General features: G+C 45.3%; 1 protein-coding gene across 1 annotated transcript in view; it reads left to right on the plus strand.

Moving 5' to 3' along the window:
• Positions 1-4,733: 4,733 nt before the first annotated feature.
• Positions 4,734-16,160, plus strand: part of ARHGEF26 (Rho guanine nucleotide exchange factor 26) — a 156,919-nt gene continuing 145,492 nt past the window's right edge. Inside the window, 4 exon segments of the mRNA XM_001372560.3 lie at positions 4,734-4,869; positions 5,240-6,405; positions 9,924-9,963; positions 15,015-15,160. Of these exon segments, the coding sequence (XP_001372597.2) occupies positions 5,305-6,405; positions 9,924-9,963; positions 15,015-15,160 (1,287 nt within the window). The 5' untranslated portion in view covers positions 4,734-4,869; positions 5,240-5,304.

Raw genomic sequence — 16,160 nt, forward strand, 5'->3', positions numbered from 1 at the left:
GATAATATGATCTTTCAGTATTATCCTCTGAAGTCTGAAAACATAACACAAGTCCAAATCACGAGGAAGTTTAATGGATGCATTGTAATCATATAAATTTTTTGAAAGAAGAATATAATAATATGTAGATAACAAGAGGTGCTATTTGTTTAGAGATGGGTGGATATTATATTTTTTCTCCCTCAGGAAATAAATGATTTTTTTCATCTTAAAAGATTTTCAGTTTGGGTGTTTTATGGAAGAAATATGACCTCCTAGAAGACTACCAAAGACATATGCCTTTGTCCAAGAGACGTCGCTAATTTTAATGTAATTGTTGATTTCAGTTGAGAAGTTTTTGTGCAGCAAACTAAATGTGCAGTTGTCAGACCTCTAGATGAGATGGAACAATCACTACCCCCTACCCCCAACCATTTAATGAGTTTTACTTAAAAGTACAATTGGCTCATTATTCTAATGATTCATATTGAAACAAAGAAGTTATTGGTTTGAGCACAATAAGTCAGATTCTCTTGTTGATAGGGGATCCATCCAAAGAATTTTGATCCAAATTAATTAAGTTTAAATTAGCCACCTGTGATCCATATTTCTGCACAAGCACTTTAGACATTGGAGACTTTTCTCTGCTCCTCTCCAAGACAATTTGAAAACTGATTTGTGTTTTTCTTTTTTTCTTCTCCTCTGCCAGCTTTCCAGGCAAAACCAAACAACTCACAGAATCTCTGAGTCTTTTCTCTGAGAACAAAGTTCTAATCATTCTTGCAGCAGCTATAGTAGATACATAGTATAACACCCCATTTGCCTTGAAGATGTGTGGAGTGAGAAATTAGTGTGTTATTCTCAAATATGTTAGCAATATTAGTATCTTCAAGATGAATATGCCTAGTATAAAGGTTAAATTTAATGGTTGGTCACTGAAATTATTATATCTCGAGTCAGAAGTTTATTTACGAAAATAGAGGGGAAACAATAAAGTACAGAAATGTGAAAAATCTGAAAAAACATTAGAGAAAATACCTATACTAGTCCTCAGCCGGGAGGGCCCATAGTGAGTAACCACTTGGCCTCCACTAAGCTAGAAGCTAGTCTCTTAGGAAACTAGGAAGGGAGTCTGCCTTTTCACTCACCCAGTCCAATATTCCAGGAGTCAGAATCTAAGTTGAAGCCATGGTTCCCTCTGAAGACTATCTCAAGAAGGCACTCTTCATGAGACTCAACTTCAGGAGACTGCCTCAGCTGAAGGATTTTATGGCTTTTATGGTGGTTTCCTGTCCTTTCCCCTCTTCACAGGGCCAATCACAGTTTCCAAATTGTCCAGCACTGCCCAGGGGCAGTGTCTGTGGGATTGACTTCTCACCTTTAAAAAGTGATCCTGGAGTGGGCGGCCTCAGAAACAGATTCCTACATTGGCCCATCTAAAAAATATATGTCCCAATCTGCTACTTGGACTCATCCCTACCATAACAGGAAGTGGGCAGCAGTTTCATCATTGGTCCTCAGGAATCATGATTGTTCATTGCCTTGATCAAAGTTCTTAAAACATTGAAGGTTGTTTGCATACTTTTGTCACTTAAATCATCCTTCCTATTTCACTAAGCAGTAATATATACTAGTCTTCCTAGAGTCTCCCTTATTGTTTTTTCCAGGACAATAGTATTCCATTATACTTATGTGATATAATTTATTCAGTCTTTTCCCAGTTGGTAGGCACCCTTATTTGTTTGGTAAATGCCCATTGACCTCTGGCTTGGGCTAGGAACAACAGCTACTCTATCAATCCCTGATGAATCCTCATTCATGTCTAACTAATGAGACCAAACATTTTCTTAACCATTCCTCTTCATCCCCTAACACACACCGGAGAGGGAAACAATTCAAAGTCACCAAGTTTGAGCTTATATATTTGTTCTTTCAAAATAAAAGGAGAATTTTTCTGGAAGTAAACAATTGTGTAATTCTTTGGCCAGTTTCTGCAAAGCCAGAATTTGCCTTACATTCTACACATTGTATGCCAGTGTTTCTCAAACCATTGATGAGCATCAGAGAGAGCAAGAAAAGAATAGAAGATGGGAAGAGGGAGTATGGAAAGAACACCTGCTTTGAAGGTTAAAGGACTAGGTAACTCCACCTCTTGTGCCCTGTGTGACTTTGGGCAAATTATTTAACCTCTCTTGACTTGTTTCTGGTGGAGAGGGAAAAATGAGATGGTTGGACCTATTGCCATTCTTCAGTCATTTCAGTTGTGTCTGACTCTTCATGAACATCTGGGGTTTTCTTGGCAAAGATACTGAAGTGGTTTACCATTTCCTTCTCCAGCTTATTTTACAAATAAGGAAACTGAGGCAAAGAGGGTTAAATAACTTGACAGATTTAAACTCAGAAACTCTATCCCCTTTGCCACTTAGCTACCTCTGGGTGGTTAAACTAGATGAGCTTGAAAGACCCTTCCAGTTATAGATCCTGTCTTCAAATAAGTTCCAAAGGGATCTATGATAAGAATGTGGAAGATGTACAAATTATGAAACAACTGGAGCATGACTCTCCAGTTTTCTTGTCTCCTCTTCTATCCCTTCCTCATACTATCCATTTGATCTCTTATTGTAAGGGGAAGTTCCCTGTAGACTAGAGCCAGGACAGGAGAGATGATTAATTTTCAGTGTCAATATTCACTTCTTAGGAAATTGGTGAACACTACAAATCAAGGCTCCTTTTCTTGTTTTCTTGATTTCTAGACTCAAGAAAGTGAAGGAGAAAGAGTTAATAATGCAGATTAAATTTTAAAAAGTGCCAGGCAGGCATCCCCCTCCTCCACCCCAGTTGGCTGTTCACCATTTACCAACACAGTCTTGGAAGCATCTTAGTTCTGTTGGCATACTTCGTCATTCCATCGACTTTTTAAGCACCCTCTTGATGATTGGCTGCTCCAGATGTTCAATTATACCCCACGTTCCATTAGAGTAGGAACACATCTTCCATAAGGCTCAGCACAGTGCATTGGACATACAAAAGCATTCAGTAAATACTGGTGGTAGTCCACAGGCATTTATTAAGCACCTCTGGTGTGCCAGGCATTAATTATTCCCAGTTCGGGAGAAACAAAGACAAAAGAACCGAAAGAAGGCCTGCCCACAAGAAGCTTTAAGCTCCACTGGGGCAGATAACTAGAGCTGAAATGTTTGCAAAAATCGTGGATGATCCTTGGCGAATTGAGGAGGGAAAGCGAGGTGATGAGTAGAAAAGGTCCAGGAAGTATGAAATGAAAACAAACAAGGGATTCCCTGAGGTGGAGGGGAAGAGGAGAGGGGACATGGGGGTCCATGAGTGCAAAGGGACGCAGGTGGACGTCAAAAACGATACGCTTTGCACGTAGGAAGGAGGGAAAGGCCGGTTGGAGTTCGGTTGTGAGGAATTTAAATACCCAGAAGAAGAGCCTGGAGTCGATCCCTGAAGTAGCAGGGAACCACTGGACTGTGGAGAGCAGGGGAGCCTTAGGAACCAAACTTGTCTGGAAGATGCTAGGGGAGGATGCCGCTAAGAAGGCTACGCACGAGCCAAGGAACGAGAGGTCGAGCGACGTTCCTGACACCGGTGGACAGAAGGGGGCAGGTAGTTACTGCGAGAGATTTTGTGCAGGAAGAAATGAAGGAATTTCCTCAAGTGACTGAATGCTTAGGGGGGAGGAAGAGCGAGGGGTTGAGGTGAAGGCTGTGAACCTTTGCAATCCAGAACAGTCGTGCCACCAGTACCCGAAAGAAGAAAGCTTTTCCCCTCCTCCCTTCTCCTTAGGTCAGCGATACTTGGCTTGTGTACGTGTGTGGGGGATCCCTTTGGCAGCCGGAGGAAGCCTATGGCTCTCTATTCGTAATAATGAGAATGAATAGAGATTTTAAAAATAGGAAAAAATAAAGACTTACTATGAACTCTGTGTCTCTCTTCCCCTCCCCCCTTTCTCTGTCTCCCTCTAAGCCTCGTTTTAGTCTAAATCCGGATTCGGAAGTCCCACCCTTTCGGTCCCCGCCGGAGCCTCAGTTTCCAAATCTATTGGGGGAGGGGGGGAGGGGAAAGTCCCAGAAGAGATCAGCCCCGAGGCCAGGGAGGGGCGGCTACCCATCCAGGGCCGACTTAGCTAGCCGCGGGGCCCCGGGGCTCGGAGGCCGCCCACTCCGGGACCAGTCTCGCTCTTTTCCGGCGGCTCAGAAATCTCCTTTGAAACAAAGTTGTTTCTGTAGCCAAAGTGCGAAGTGCGCTCTGGCTCCGGCTCCCCGTCAGTCTCTGAGTGTGTGTCTCGGACTCGCGCTCTCTAGCCCTGCTTTGGTCTCTGTTTCTCCTTCATGTCTGGCCTCCCAGCCCCCACCCTCTCCCGGGGTTTAGCTCTGCTCAGGACTCCTTTCAGAGGACCGCCAGGCACCGACGTTATCCCAGACAGAGTCGTTCTCCCTCGCAGGACTCCTCTGGACAGTCCGTCGGTAGCCACCCTCCATCTCCCTATTTATTTACAGGCGGTCACAAACCCAGGCCGCCCGAGGCCTTGCCTCGGCCCGACCCGGCCCGGGCCCGGCCCCCAGCACACTGTTCCCATCAGCTACTCGTCGCTCACTAGGGCTCTCAGAGGGGTGAAAGTCCCATCCCCCCCAGCAGTGGCCAGGGCGGGCCGGGCTCAGGGCGGGTCCGGGGCGGGGTCCGGTGCCCGGGGGCGGGTCGCGGGCGGGCTCACCGCCCAGAGGCCGGGCCGGGGCGGAGCCGGGACTCTGGGTCGGCTGCAGCTCCCGCCGCCGTCTCAGCCTACGCCTCCTGCTACAGTCCGGGACCCGGGCCACCCACCGGGCAGAAGGGCTTGCAGGGACTCTGAGCTTTGGAGACTTTGGAAGGGTAGGTGAGATCGCTCCTGTGAAGGGTTCCCGGAGAGGGAGCGGGGAAGCGGGGCAGGAGGGGCAGAGGGGCGGAGGGGCAGCAGGGAGTGAGCGAGTGAGGCAGTGAGTGACTGGGGCTCCTGCTAGGGAGAGTTTCTCCAAGAAGTGCTAGATCTGCCTCTGGGCTGGATCCCTGGAGCCAGGGTGCGAGGAGGGGGGCGAAGCTGGGGTTACGGAGGAGGGAGGAAGGAGTTGGGGAGCTGCTCCCCTTTGCCCTCCCCTCCCCCCGAGGTGGAGGTAACAGCACTTTACCTTCCCTCCGTCCTCCCCAACTAAAAGGTGGGGGGGCGGGGAAGGCGCTGACCATTGGACTCATTTGTCCTCCGTAGGAGCTGCGGTGCCCCGGGCCCGGGCTCTGTGCCCTCCCTCCTCGGGGATCCTGTGAGGCCCCGCGATGGACCGCGGAGGCGAGAGCGAAGTGGACTTTTCGAACCGCCGAGACATTGCCCCACTATGGAGGCGGCGCTCCACCCCTCAGCCCCAGTGGCTGGCCCGGAGCAAGCCCAGACCCCAGTCCTACCAGAGCCCCACTGGACTTCTGATCACCGATTTCCCTGTGGAGGACAGGGCGGTGTTGCCTGGAAAGGAGCCTTCCCACACCGGGAGCGTTTCTTCGGCTTCTTCTTCTCCCTCTCCGTCGCCTGACCGCAGGATGCTCCAAAGGAGCCCCCTGCTTTGGTGCCCTAACCGGGGGCCTGTGACCAACGGGAAGGCTGCCCCCCTGGATTTCAGAGCTGTCTCCCCGAGACTGCAGGACGAAAAGTCACCCCGGGAACATAGAACGGTGGCCAACCCTTCTCTGAGCTACCCAGGCACACTCCCATCCCCAGAGACTCCAGCAAGGCACCCCCAGAGGATACCTCACACCTCCATCCCAAGGAGCCCGGACGACGAACAGCTGGGACTCAGTGCCAGTACAGGGGCTTCACTCAGTGCTTCAGTGCCTTCTCTTACCAGCCATTCCAGCGCTCTCCCCCAATCGCCACCCAGTCAGTCTGCCAAGGACCCAGAGAGGGCGTCTTCGAAACCCTCTCCCTGCCCACAGAGGACCCTCCCCGGGCAAAAACTGCCTCTCCAGCGTCTGCCTTCCAACCCCGAAAAGCCTGTGGTCATTCTGAGTACCCACAGCGCGGCAGCGCTCAAAGTGGGGAAGCACCAGATCATCCCCAAGGGCTTGGCCTCTGAGATCAAAACGAGCAAGTCGGGCGGCCCCAGCGTGGAGCCCCACAAGAGGCTCTTTAAGGTCCGCAGCATGGTGGACCCCATCAGTGTGCCACTGCTCCCTGCCAGTGACGGGGAGGAAGCTGAAAGCGACTTGGACAGCCCGGGGTCCCTGAGGAGAGGCTTGAGGTCTACCTCCTACCGGAGGGCTGTAGTTAGTGGCTTCGAGTTTGACAATCCTTCCAATTCCAAGAAGAAAAACAGAATGTCCCAGCCCGTTCTGAAGGTGGTCATGGAAGACAAAGAGAAGATCTCCAGTTTAGGAAGGATTAAGGTGAGTAAATGAGGAGGAACTGGGCCCTTACCCAGGCTGTGTGTGTGTAAGTGTAGGTCCCTGTGTGTGTGGCTTAAATCCTGTCATCTTTTTTTGTTCAGCAGATGATTCTATTTTTTTTTTTAAACCCTTCCCTTCTGTCTTGGAGTCAAAACTGTGTATTGGCTTCAAGGCAGAAGAGTGGTAAGGGCTAGGCAATGGGGGTCAAGTGACTTGTCCAGGGTCACACAGCTGGGAAGTGTCTGAGGCCAGATTTGAACCCAGAACCTCCCACCTTGACCTGGCTCTCAATTCACTGAGCTACCCAGCTGCTCCCTGATTCTATACTTTGGGGAGCAATCAGATGGCCTTTTTTTCTGTCACATTTTTTCCTGGGCCCTGCCACCTTACCCCTCCAACCACACACTCTGAGGACCATTTTCTGCATGGTTATTGGTACCACCAGAGATCACACCAGTCAAACTCTGCCATGAATGGCTTCAGGCAAAATGTTTAGAGCAGAAAATTAGAAACTAAAATCTAGTGAAGTTTGTGACATGTTCCACACAGGTGGGCTTTCTCAGCGGCCAAGGTGGTGTTCCCTAAGCAAAGTCTTGCCCCTGGCACCTTTCCCAAAGTAAATTCTAGTGGCCTCTTGTTATCTTTAAGATCAAATACCAGCTTCTCTATTTGGCATTTCAAAGCCCTCCCAATCTGGCTCCAGCCTGCCTCCTCCCTAGTCTTCTTGAAATTCCAACTCCTGTCTCCTGGGCCTTTGCCTGGCCACAGTTCCACCTCAGCCTCAGAGAAGCCTGCTCTCCTTCTAACTCAACTCTCTCACCATTTGCTTCTAAATGCTTTCCCTGATTGCCTTCCCTCAGTTTTTGTTGGTCAGTTGTCCAACCCTTTGTGACTCCGTCTGGGGGTTTTCTTGGATACTGGAGTGGTTTGCCATTTCCTTCTCTAGTTCATTTTACAGATGAGGAAAGTGAGACAAATAGGGTGAAATGACTTGCTCAGGGTCACACAGCTAGTAAGTGTCTGATGCCAGATCTGAACTCAGGTCTTCCTGGTGTGCCTGTGTGTGTGTGTCTGTTTTCTTCTTCTTTCCTCTCCTCTTGTTTTATGTCCCAATGGGAGTTAGTGGGTGCTTAATACAAAATTGTTGGTTAATCAGAACTATTATCCCCATTCATTTGGAATCCAATGATGCGAAACTGGGCTACCCACTCCCAGGAATGCAGAAACAGATGCTCCTCTCTAGGAGTTTGCTCCAATGGAGAAACAGCTCATACAGATAAAGTTCTATACATGATGCCTGAACTAGCCGATTTTAGAGGGGAAGGCGCTCACCCCTGGGAGGGCCAGGAAAGATGTCCTGTAGAAAAATGGTGCGTTAATGAGGTCTTGAAGCAAGCCAGGAGAGGAGGAGGTAGGATTAATTCTGAGTTGAGATTGGACACAGTGAGAGAAGCCGTGTTGTGGGGTGGAGGTGGGGGCTGGATCTGCCTGAAGAAGGAAGAGATAGGAAAGAGTGAAGTCTGAAATGCAAGGCCAGTTAGTTGTCAATTAAAGAGCAGACATTCCAGTGGCTACACAGCCTGGAATACACTGCCCTCATTTCTGACTCCTAGAATCCCCGGGTTCCTGCTAAGCTCAGTCCAAGTACCATCTCCTCCAAGAAGTATTTCCTGATGTCCTCCCTGATGCTTCCACACCCCATCCCACCTCAATGAGCCTCCACTTGCCTTCTTTGGGCTTACTTATTGTGGAAGCTGCATCCCTGTAGAATGCAAGTTCCTTGAGGGCAGGAACTGCTTCGTTTTTTCTTTTTGTGTGCTCAGTGCCTGGCATCTGATGACCCTTAGCTAGTCATCCCTTTCCACTGAAGAACTGGACATGGGAGTGGCTGCTTTGGTACCAATGGCCAATTGGAATTCACAGTCCCACCTCTAGTCAAAATGCTCCTGCAAGTTTCCAGGGCTTTCCAGGATTCTACCTGATTTTCAGGGCCTTTTTAGTGATTGAATTCTGTAATTAACAATCAGAAATTATTCCAATGTAAAGACAAGCCCAGGTCTCTCAAAGGATCCCAAATGCTTTGACTGTGGCCATAGTCACTGTATTTTTTATGGTTTTATGTTGTATTTCATCTCATCTCTGACACTTCTCTGTGTGGCCATATTCCTATGGTTCTGATTGGAACTGAAAACCTACACTTTCCCCATCTACAAAAAAGGAGTAATAAAACCTGCAATGCCTTCCTAGGGCTGTTGGGAGGTTTGAATCAAGTGAGATAGCATAGGCAGTGTCAGCTACAATGACAAGTGATGATGGGCCTTTTTTTAAACTTGGGTTCTTTCAACACATGGGTAGACTAGAGTCTTGGGGGGATGATAGATGTTATATAATAATTCTAAATCTCCTCTCTCCTTTCCCTTCCTTGTGCAGGGGAGAATGAAGGGAGGAAGGAAGAGAGGGAGGGGGAAGGAAGGAAGGAAGAAAGGGAGGAAGAGAGGGAGGGAGGAAGGAATGAAGGAAGGAAGGGAGGGAGGGAGGGAGGGAAGGAGGAAGAGAGGGAGGAAGGAAGGAAGGAAGGGAGGGAGGGAGAGAAGGGAAGGTGGAAGGAAGAGGGAAGGAGGAAGGAAGGAAGGCAGGGAGGGAGGAAGGAAGGAAGGCAGGGGGGAGGAAGGAAGGAAGGAAGGAAGGGAGGGAAGGTTGAAGGAAGAAGGGAAGGAAAGGAGGGAAGGTGAAAGAAAGGGAAGGTGGAAGGAAGGAAGACAGGGAGGAAGGAAGGAAAAGGAAAGAAGGGAAGAAAGAAGGAAGGAAGGAAGGAAAAGGAAAGAAGGGAAGAAAGAAGGAAGGAAAAGGAAAGAAGGGAAGAAAGAAGGAAGGAAAAGGAAAGAAGGGAAGAAAGAAGGAAGGAAGGAAGGAAGGAAGGAAGGAAGGAAGGAAGGAAGGAAGGAAGGAAGAAAGGAAGGAAGGAAGGAAAGGAAGGAAGAAAGGGAAAGAGGGAGGAAGGGAGCCAAATTGAATGTGTGAGTGAATCTACTTTTTCTAGAAATGAGACAATCTCTCTAATAGGTCAGAAATTTACTTTAGCTCTCATATAGCCAACTTTTTTTGGCAGGCACCTCTTCTTGATTAATCAGTGAACTGTAACTCGTCTATATAAATGTCATGTATTTAATGCACACAAGGGTCTGTTTTATTTTAGGGGGTTATGGTCTTGCAGAAAGGAGCTTACATAACATTTTGTGATTTTTTTTTAATGTGTTTTTCCTCTGTGAGTAGAAGAAAAGTTTAGTTTAGCTGTCATGCTGTGATGTGGATCATTCAGATGTGTACTAAGGTAGAAGTCATTGCTACTTTGTTTTTAGAGAATCATCCCATAGATATGCCTGGTTTACACTTAGTAGAAATAATATGTTCAGTATTTTTTAAAGACATAAAACAAGCTCTTCATCTGGAAGGGTTTTGTTTGCTCACACTGACTCATACGTGGTTTGCTCTCTCTCTCTGCTTTACATATTTCATAGAAGATAATGCTGAAGGGACAAGGAACCTTTGATGGGGAAGGTAAGCATTCATCTTTTCCAGATATTCCAATTTCTTTTCTATTGTTTCAATATAAAAAATGAAAAAAGTATGTAAGGGAAATTAAAGGCTATAAGCACCTTGAGGACAAGGCTTTTCATCCAAAGAAGCAAACAAAATTAATTTTAAAAATACCCAAAGCATCTTCCTTCTTGCTTTATTATATATTTCAGACTTCTGAGTTAAAATGTACTTAATAATATAAGCCATGAATAGAGTTTATGGGGAAACAGTATGATGTCATAGGATGGAGCACTAGATTGGATCCAGAGGATGAAGGTTCAAAATCTAGCTTCCATATTTATTCTCTGTGTGACCTTGGACAAGTCACTTCCCTTACTTGGGTCACAGTTTCCTCATTTGAAAAACAAGGAAATTACCCATAAGGGCTTAGTCTAAATGACCATAAGATTTCATCTGTGCTTCATTTCTATTCACTTTAGGATACTTAATCTACCAGAAAATTAAAAAGGAATAGGTTTCCTATTACATTGACCTTTTCAGTACGGGGGAATAAAAAGGGCTTTTTAAAAGTTTTTTCACAAATTTTCATTGGCTTTTCCACAGACATTATTTTTCCCCATTGCAATATTGTCTCCCATTTAGACTCTGTGATTTGGAAAATGGTATCATGTACAAGGAAAGGAATACTTTTTTCTCCTTAGTTTGGGGATCTGATACCTTTCTGTGCCTTTCACCTCCTGCACTGGTCAGTCCTGCCAGATGCTCAATGGCCTAATCAAATTAGTGGATGTTCTGTTTTAAAAGTCTGGCCAAGAATCTGGTGCCTGGGAAAAACCAATTATTGGAATAGTAGCAGCTGCTGCCCCAGAGGAGAGGATGTTCGTGTGAACCTGGAGAGCACCTAGCTGGTATCTTTGGAGGGTATGATGTTAGGGGATGATCAGTGAGGAATCTATCCACTCACAGAGACTGGCATCTGCTCTGGGATTTGTTTTTTATTTACTTTTTATTTTTAAACTTTACTGTGTCTGATTATCAATTCTTTTTTTTTTTTCAACCCATACCTTCCATCTTGGAATTGGTACCAACTACCAATTTCAAGGCAGAAAAGAGTAAAGGGTAGGCAATGGTGGTGAAGTGACTTGCCTGGGGGTCATACAGAAGCCAAATTTGAACCCAGGACCTCACCTCTGTAGACCTGCACTCTATTCACTGAACCACTTAGCTACTCCCACAGGTTATGTTTTGAAGGAGCTCATCACAATAAGAATCAGAGAGTGATGGGTTGGTTTTTCCACCCTAAGAACTCTTGTTTTAGACCACCCACTAAATAGGAAGCAGTACAGTGGGTAGAATGCTGGCCCAAGAGTCAGGAAGTTTGTGTTTGTCATTCAGTCATTTCAGTTATGTCTAACTCTTCCGTACCCTGTTTGGGATTTACTTGGCACTGATGCTGAAGTAGTTTGCTATACCTTCTACAGCTCATTTTGCAGATGAGGAAACTGAGTCACAGTGTGAAGTGACTCACCCAAGGTTACACAGCTAGTAAGTTTCTGAGGCCAGATTTGAACTCGGGAAGATGAGTCTTTCTGACTCTTAAGTCTGGCACTGTCCATTGCTGACAGTCAGGAAGACCTGAGTTCGAAATAGGTGTTAGGTACTTATTGCGTATGTGATCCTGTGAAGATCCCTTAACCTCTTACTCAATATCCTCAACTATAAAGTGAGGATAATACCTACCTCTCAAGGTTGATATAAAGATATAAGCATTCTGCAAACTATAAGCCTCTAGGTAAATGCTAGCTTTATTATTATTATTATTATTATTATTAACCATTATTATTAACCAAGTCAAATAGGAGTTGTGATCTGCCATGGTGGAATGAGTTCTTCAAAATTCTGTCACTGAATCTTTGAAGTGCTGCCACATTTAGCATAGCTCATGCTCGAAGGACATTGAAAGTTTACCGAGTGTATTTGTCGTCGGTCTTGTGAGGGGGGTAGTTTGAGAAATCTTTTTTCACAGATGAGGAAACTAAGGCTCTGTGGGGCCAGTGGCTCACCCCAGGGAGCTAGGGAGCATTGCAACCAGGGCTCCAAGCCCGATCTTCCCCCTTAGAGTGGGCTGTTCTTTCCTTTGCCTCCTGGAGGTTTTATGAAGGTGATTTGCATCTTCAGTGGACTTTACAGAACGCCCAAAGTCATCTCATCCAGCCCTCTCCTTTTATGGGTGAGAGTTGAGGCCCCAAGAGCCTCAGGGCTGTGGCGGAGATCTTACTGCGTAGTGGAGTCCAGCCTCCTGATTTCTAGGACTCTTCCCACTCTTCCACAGTTCTAGGGCTCGGCAAACATCCTAGAAATTCTTCAGTTTTTTCAAAGGAATAGAATACGGGCTTTTGGCACAGCTTGCAGCGTAGCTGGATTTCAGAGAGCTGCTTCTGGGTGTCCATTGCCGTCTCCTATCATTCCTGATAATCCCTTGCCTTGTGTTTCATCCCCATCCCCACTGCAGGGCATCCTGGGGTTTTCTATGGGAGGGCCAAGAGCAAAATGGGTTAAGTGCCCGAGCTCTCAAACCCTCCCAAGGTTTGCGGGGAAACCCCATTGCCAACTTGAAAGCAATATAAAAATATGAGTTATTAGTTTGGTATGGAGTCTTGGCCTCAGCCCAGGCCTGGTCAATGGAAACAAAAGAATTTCGCCTTCATATGAAGCAGAAAAGGGGATGTTTTGAATGCTCCAACGTCTCCTGTTTCCAAGCGTTTGAAATTTCACGATTAATCCCAATTCAGAGCTAATGAATATATTCATCATCTACTCTGTGCCCAGCGCCAGGCTAGATGCAAATCCTGCGCTCAAGGAGGAGAGAACACCTGAATGGGTGATTTTGTAGAATTCAATCTGAGCACACTTAATACTGGAAGGACATCCTCTGCAATATATGAGCTGCCTGAGACCAATTGAGGTTTCCTTAGGGCTTAAGTGGCCTCTCAGAGGTCATAAGGACAGAGATCAGCAGAGACGGATTTTTAAAAACACTTATCTTCTGTCTTAGGATCAATACTATATATTGGTTCTAAGGCAAAAGAGTTCTAAGGCAAAAAAAAGGACCAGGCAATGGGGGTTAAGTGACTTGCCCAGGGTCACACAGCTAGGAAGTGTCCAAGGTTAGATTTGAACCCAGGACCTCCTATCTTTGGACCTGGCTCTCAATCTCCTAAACCACCTAGCCCCCCCCCCCTTTTTATTCATCATCATCATCATCATCATCATCATCATCATTATTATAGGTGGATCTTAAACCCAAGTTTTTCTGGTCCAGAGGCCAAATTTCTATCTACTCTAAAACAGTGACTCCCCTTAGCTTCTCGGTATGCCTAAAACCCAGAGCCAACTGGGACATATGCTTAGTCCTGGTTGGTTAGCTCTTTTCCACCCATGTGCTCTAAGCCAGGCAGTCTTCCATCTAAAGAATGCACACCCTCCTCAACACTGCCTCCTGGAATAAGAGCACAGTGCAGAAGTCACCTCCTACAGAAAGCCCTCCCTGATTTTCTTTTTCTATCCCACAATGCCTTGCTCCTCTCGAAGTTATTTTATATTTAATTTGTATTCGTTGGTCTGCATATGTTCATTCCCCATTTCCAGCTTACTCCTTCAAGTCTCTATATCTCTAGTTAGAACAGTAGCTGCACATAAAAATGAGTGTTAATCAATGTCAAGTGGAATCCATTTGGGTTATAAAGATGCCAAACATCCTAGAAGAAAGTGCCAGCTTGTGTGATCAAAACAGTAGGCACGGCAAAGAATTTGGCAAAGGAGAAATCAATGCATGATAATAGTTGGAAAAGAGTGTAGAGGATATGAATCAATTCATAGAGCTTTTATAGAACTGACTGTACCTTGTGGGTGGAGAAAAGGAAATTAAACAATATATTTTGATAAGGACAAATGCATTTAATCAATGAAACCTAATGCCATAGTTGGTAAAAATTCTTTTTTCTCCTAAATTGGCTGGGAACATCATGCAGGCGAGAAAGGAGATTTGAAATAAGACTCACATCGTGCTTCCATGTCAGTGTCATTAATCTCTTATTGATGAAGGCTATACATCCATTCGTTTGAGCCCTGGCATGTCTTAAAAAGAATGAATGAAAAGGACGTTAACATGACCTGATGCTTCAGTAAGAAGCACAGAGTGCCTAGCAATGAGGAGTGACGGTCTCCCAGCACTCTCCCCTGGTCAGGCCAGTTCCAGAGTACCGTGTCCAATTCAAGGTGCCACATTTTCTGAAGGATGCAGATGGAGAGTGCAACCAGAATTTTGAGACCGATTTTGCAACATGGGAAGGACAGTTCAGGACCTAGCAATGTTTAGTCGGAGGAAGAGAAGACATGATAACTGACTTCAAGTGTTTGAAGGGCTGTTGCTGGAAGGGAAATTGGATTTAGCCTGCTTAGATCTGGAGACCAGGACACTGGGTGAGGGATAGAAGGTATATATAAAAGGTCAATTTAAATCTTGATATAACGGAAAACTCTCTAATAATTAATGGTTTCCCAAAGTGAAATGGACTGCCTCACAAGAAAGTGGATTTGCCTTCCTTGAAGGTTTCATGTAAAAATCAGATGAGTATCTGTCGTGTAGGTCAACCGTTCTTGGTCAAAGTTGAGTTGGACTAGAAGACCTCCAAAGATATTTCAACTTTCAATGCTGTGATTCTATGAAGCAGGGAGACAAAAGGGACAGACAAAAAGAGGGAAGGGACTGGACCTGCTCTTTCAATGATGTAGAGAACTCCCAGATGAGGAAACATGTTCTTTCAGGACATAGTGCTAACATTCCCTGCTATTTACAGCCTTAGAGGATTGTCTAGAACCCTGGAAAGTTAGTAATTTATCTAGGGTCATCCTCTGCGATGTTTCAGTCATGGAATTGGACCCAAGTCTTCCTGGTTTCTACTATATCATACTGTCTCTATTTGTAAATAGCATACAGTCTGGGGGAAATCAATTAATTAATTAATTAATTAAAAATTAATAAAGTTCATGGTTTGTTCTTATTGTAGAAAATGCTGTATTATATCAGAACTACAAAGAAAAAGCTCTCGATATTGACTCTGATGAAGATTCAGAGCCCAAAGGCCAAAAACCAGATGAAAAAATAGTAATTCACTACAAACCACTGAGGTCCACATGGAGCCAGCTTTCTGCAGTGAGTATCCATCTTTTTTGTCTCTTTCCAACGAAGAAAAGTGTGTGTGTGTGTGTTAGAGAGAGAGAGAGAGAGAGAGAGAGAGAGAGAGAATTTGTCAACAATCCAATGACTTTAGGGATAAAGAACCGCCTTCTCAGCATAGGAAATACTTTTTAGGACTTTGTGGGTAATGAGCTGAGCATTTATTCATTTGGAGACTTTCAAAGTTTCTGATGAAAGAAATTAGGATTTGTTAGAATAAGTGCCTAAAGCCTGATGGATTCATCACGTTTCTTATGTGGTCAATGGAGAGTGTGTGGGTGCAGCTGTATTTAGGGTATAAATGGGTAGAAGTCCAAAATACACCTGTTGTGTGCTATGTGTTTGGGATCTTCAGCATTCTCAAATGAAGGGATACCCCAACCCCAATCAAGAGGTAGTCATGCTCACTCTGTAATGGGTGAACAAAGAACGATAGCATTGTGAGCTCTGAGAAGGGAAGGTGGGATTCAGGAACTTTCGTGCTACATAAGAAAACCTGATACTCCGTAACCATCAAGACTTAGGCTTAGGACCCCAATAAAATGCTGAGGAATAATAATAGTAACAATAATAGTAATAAGATGATGATGATGCCTACTATGTGTCAAATCTTCTCACAAATCAGGGATTTTTAAAAACCCTTATTCATTAATATTTAAACCAATATTATGTATTGGTTCCAAGGCAGAAGAGTGGTAATAGGCAATGGGGGTTAAATGACTTGCCCAGGGTCACACCACTATAAAATTTAAAAATTATATTAATGCTAATAAAAATATTATATTTTATGAGGTTTATTAAGGATTATTAGAAATCAAGGATACAAAAAATAAACCATGTGCCTAGGACTGATTAGCCCATTCAAAGCTTACTTACTACATCTTGCAAATGACTGAGCAGAGACCTGTTGAGGCAGAGAGCCCGTTAAATACTCATTGTGATCTCGCCCAGGTGGAGACTCAGGGGAGATTATAGG

The sequence above is a fragment of the Monodelphis domestica genome, chromosome 8, assembly GCF_027887165.1.
Source record: "Monodelphis domestica isolate mMonDom1 chromosome 8, mMonDom1.pri, whole genome shotgun sequence".
NCBI classification, from domain to species: domain Eukaryota; kingdom Metazoa; phylum Chordata; class Mammalia; order Didelphimorphia; family Didelphidae; genus Monodelphis; species Monodelphis domestica.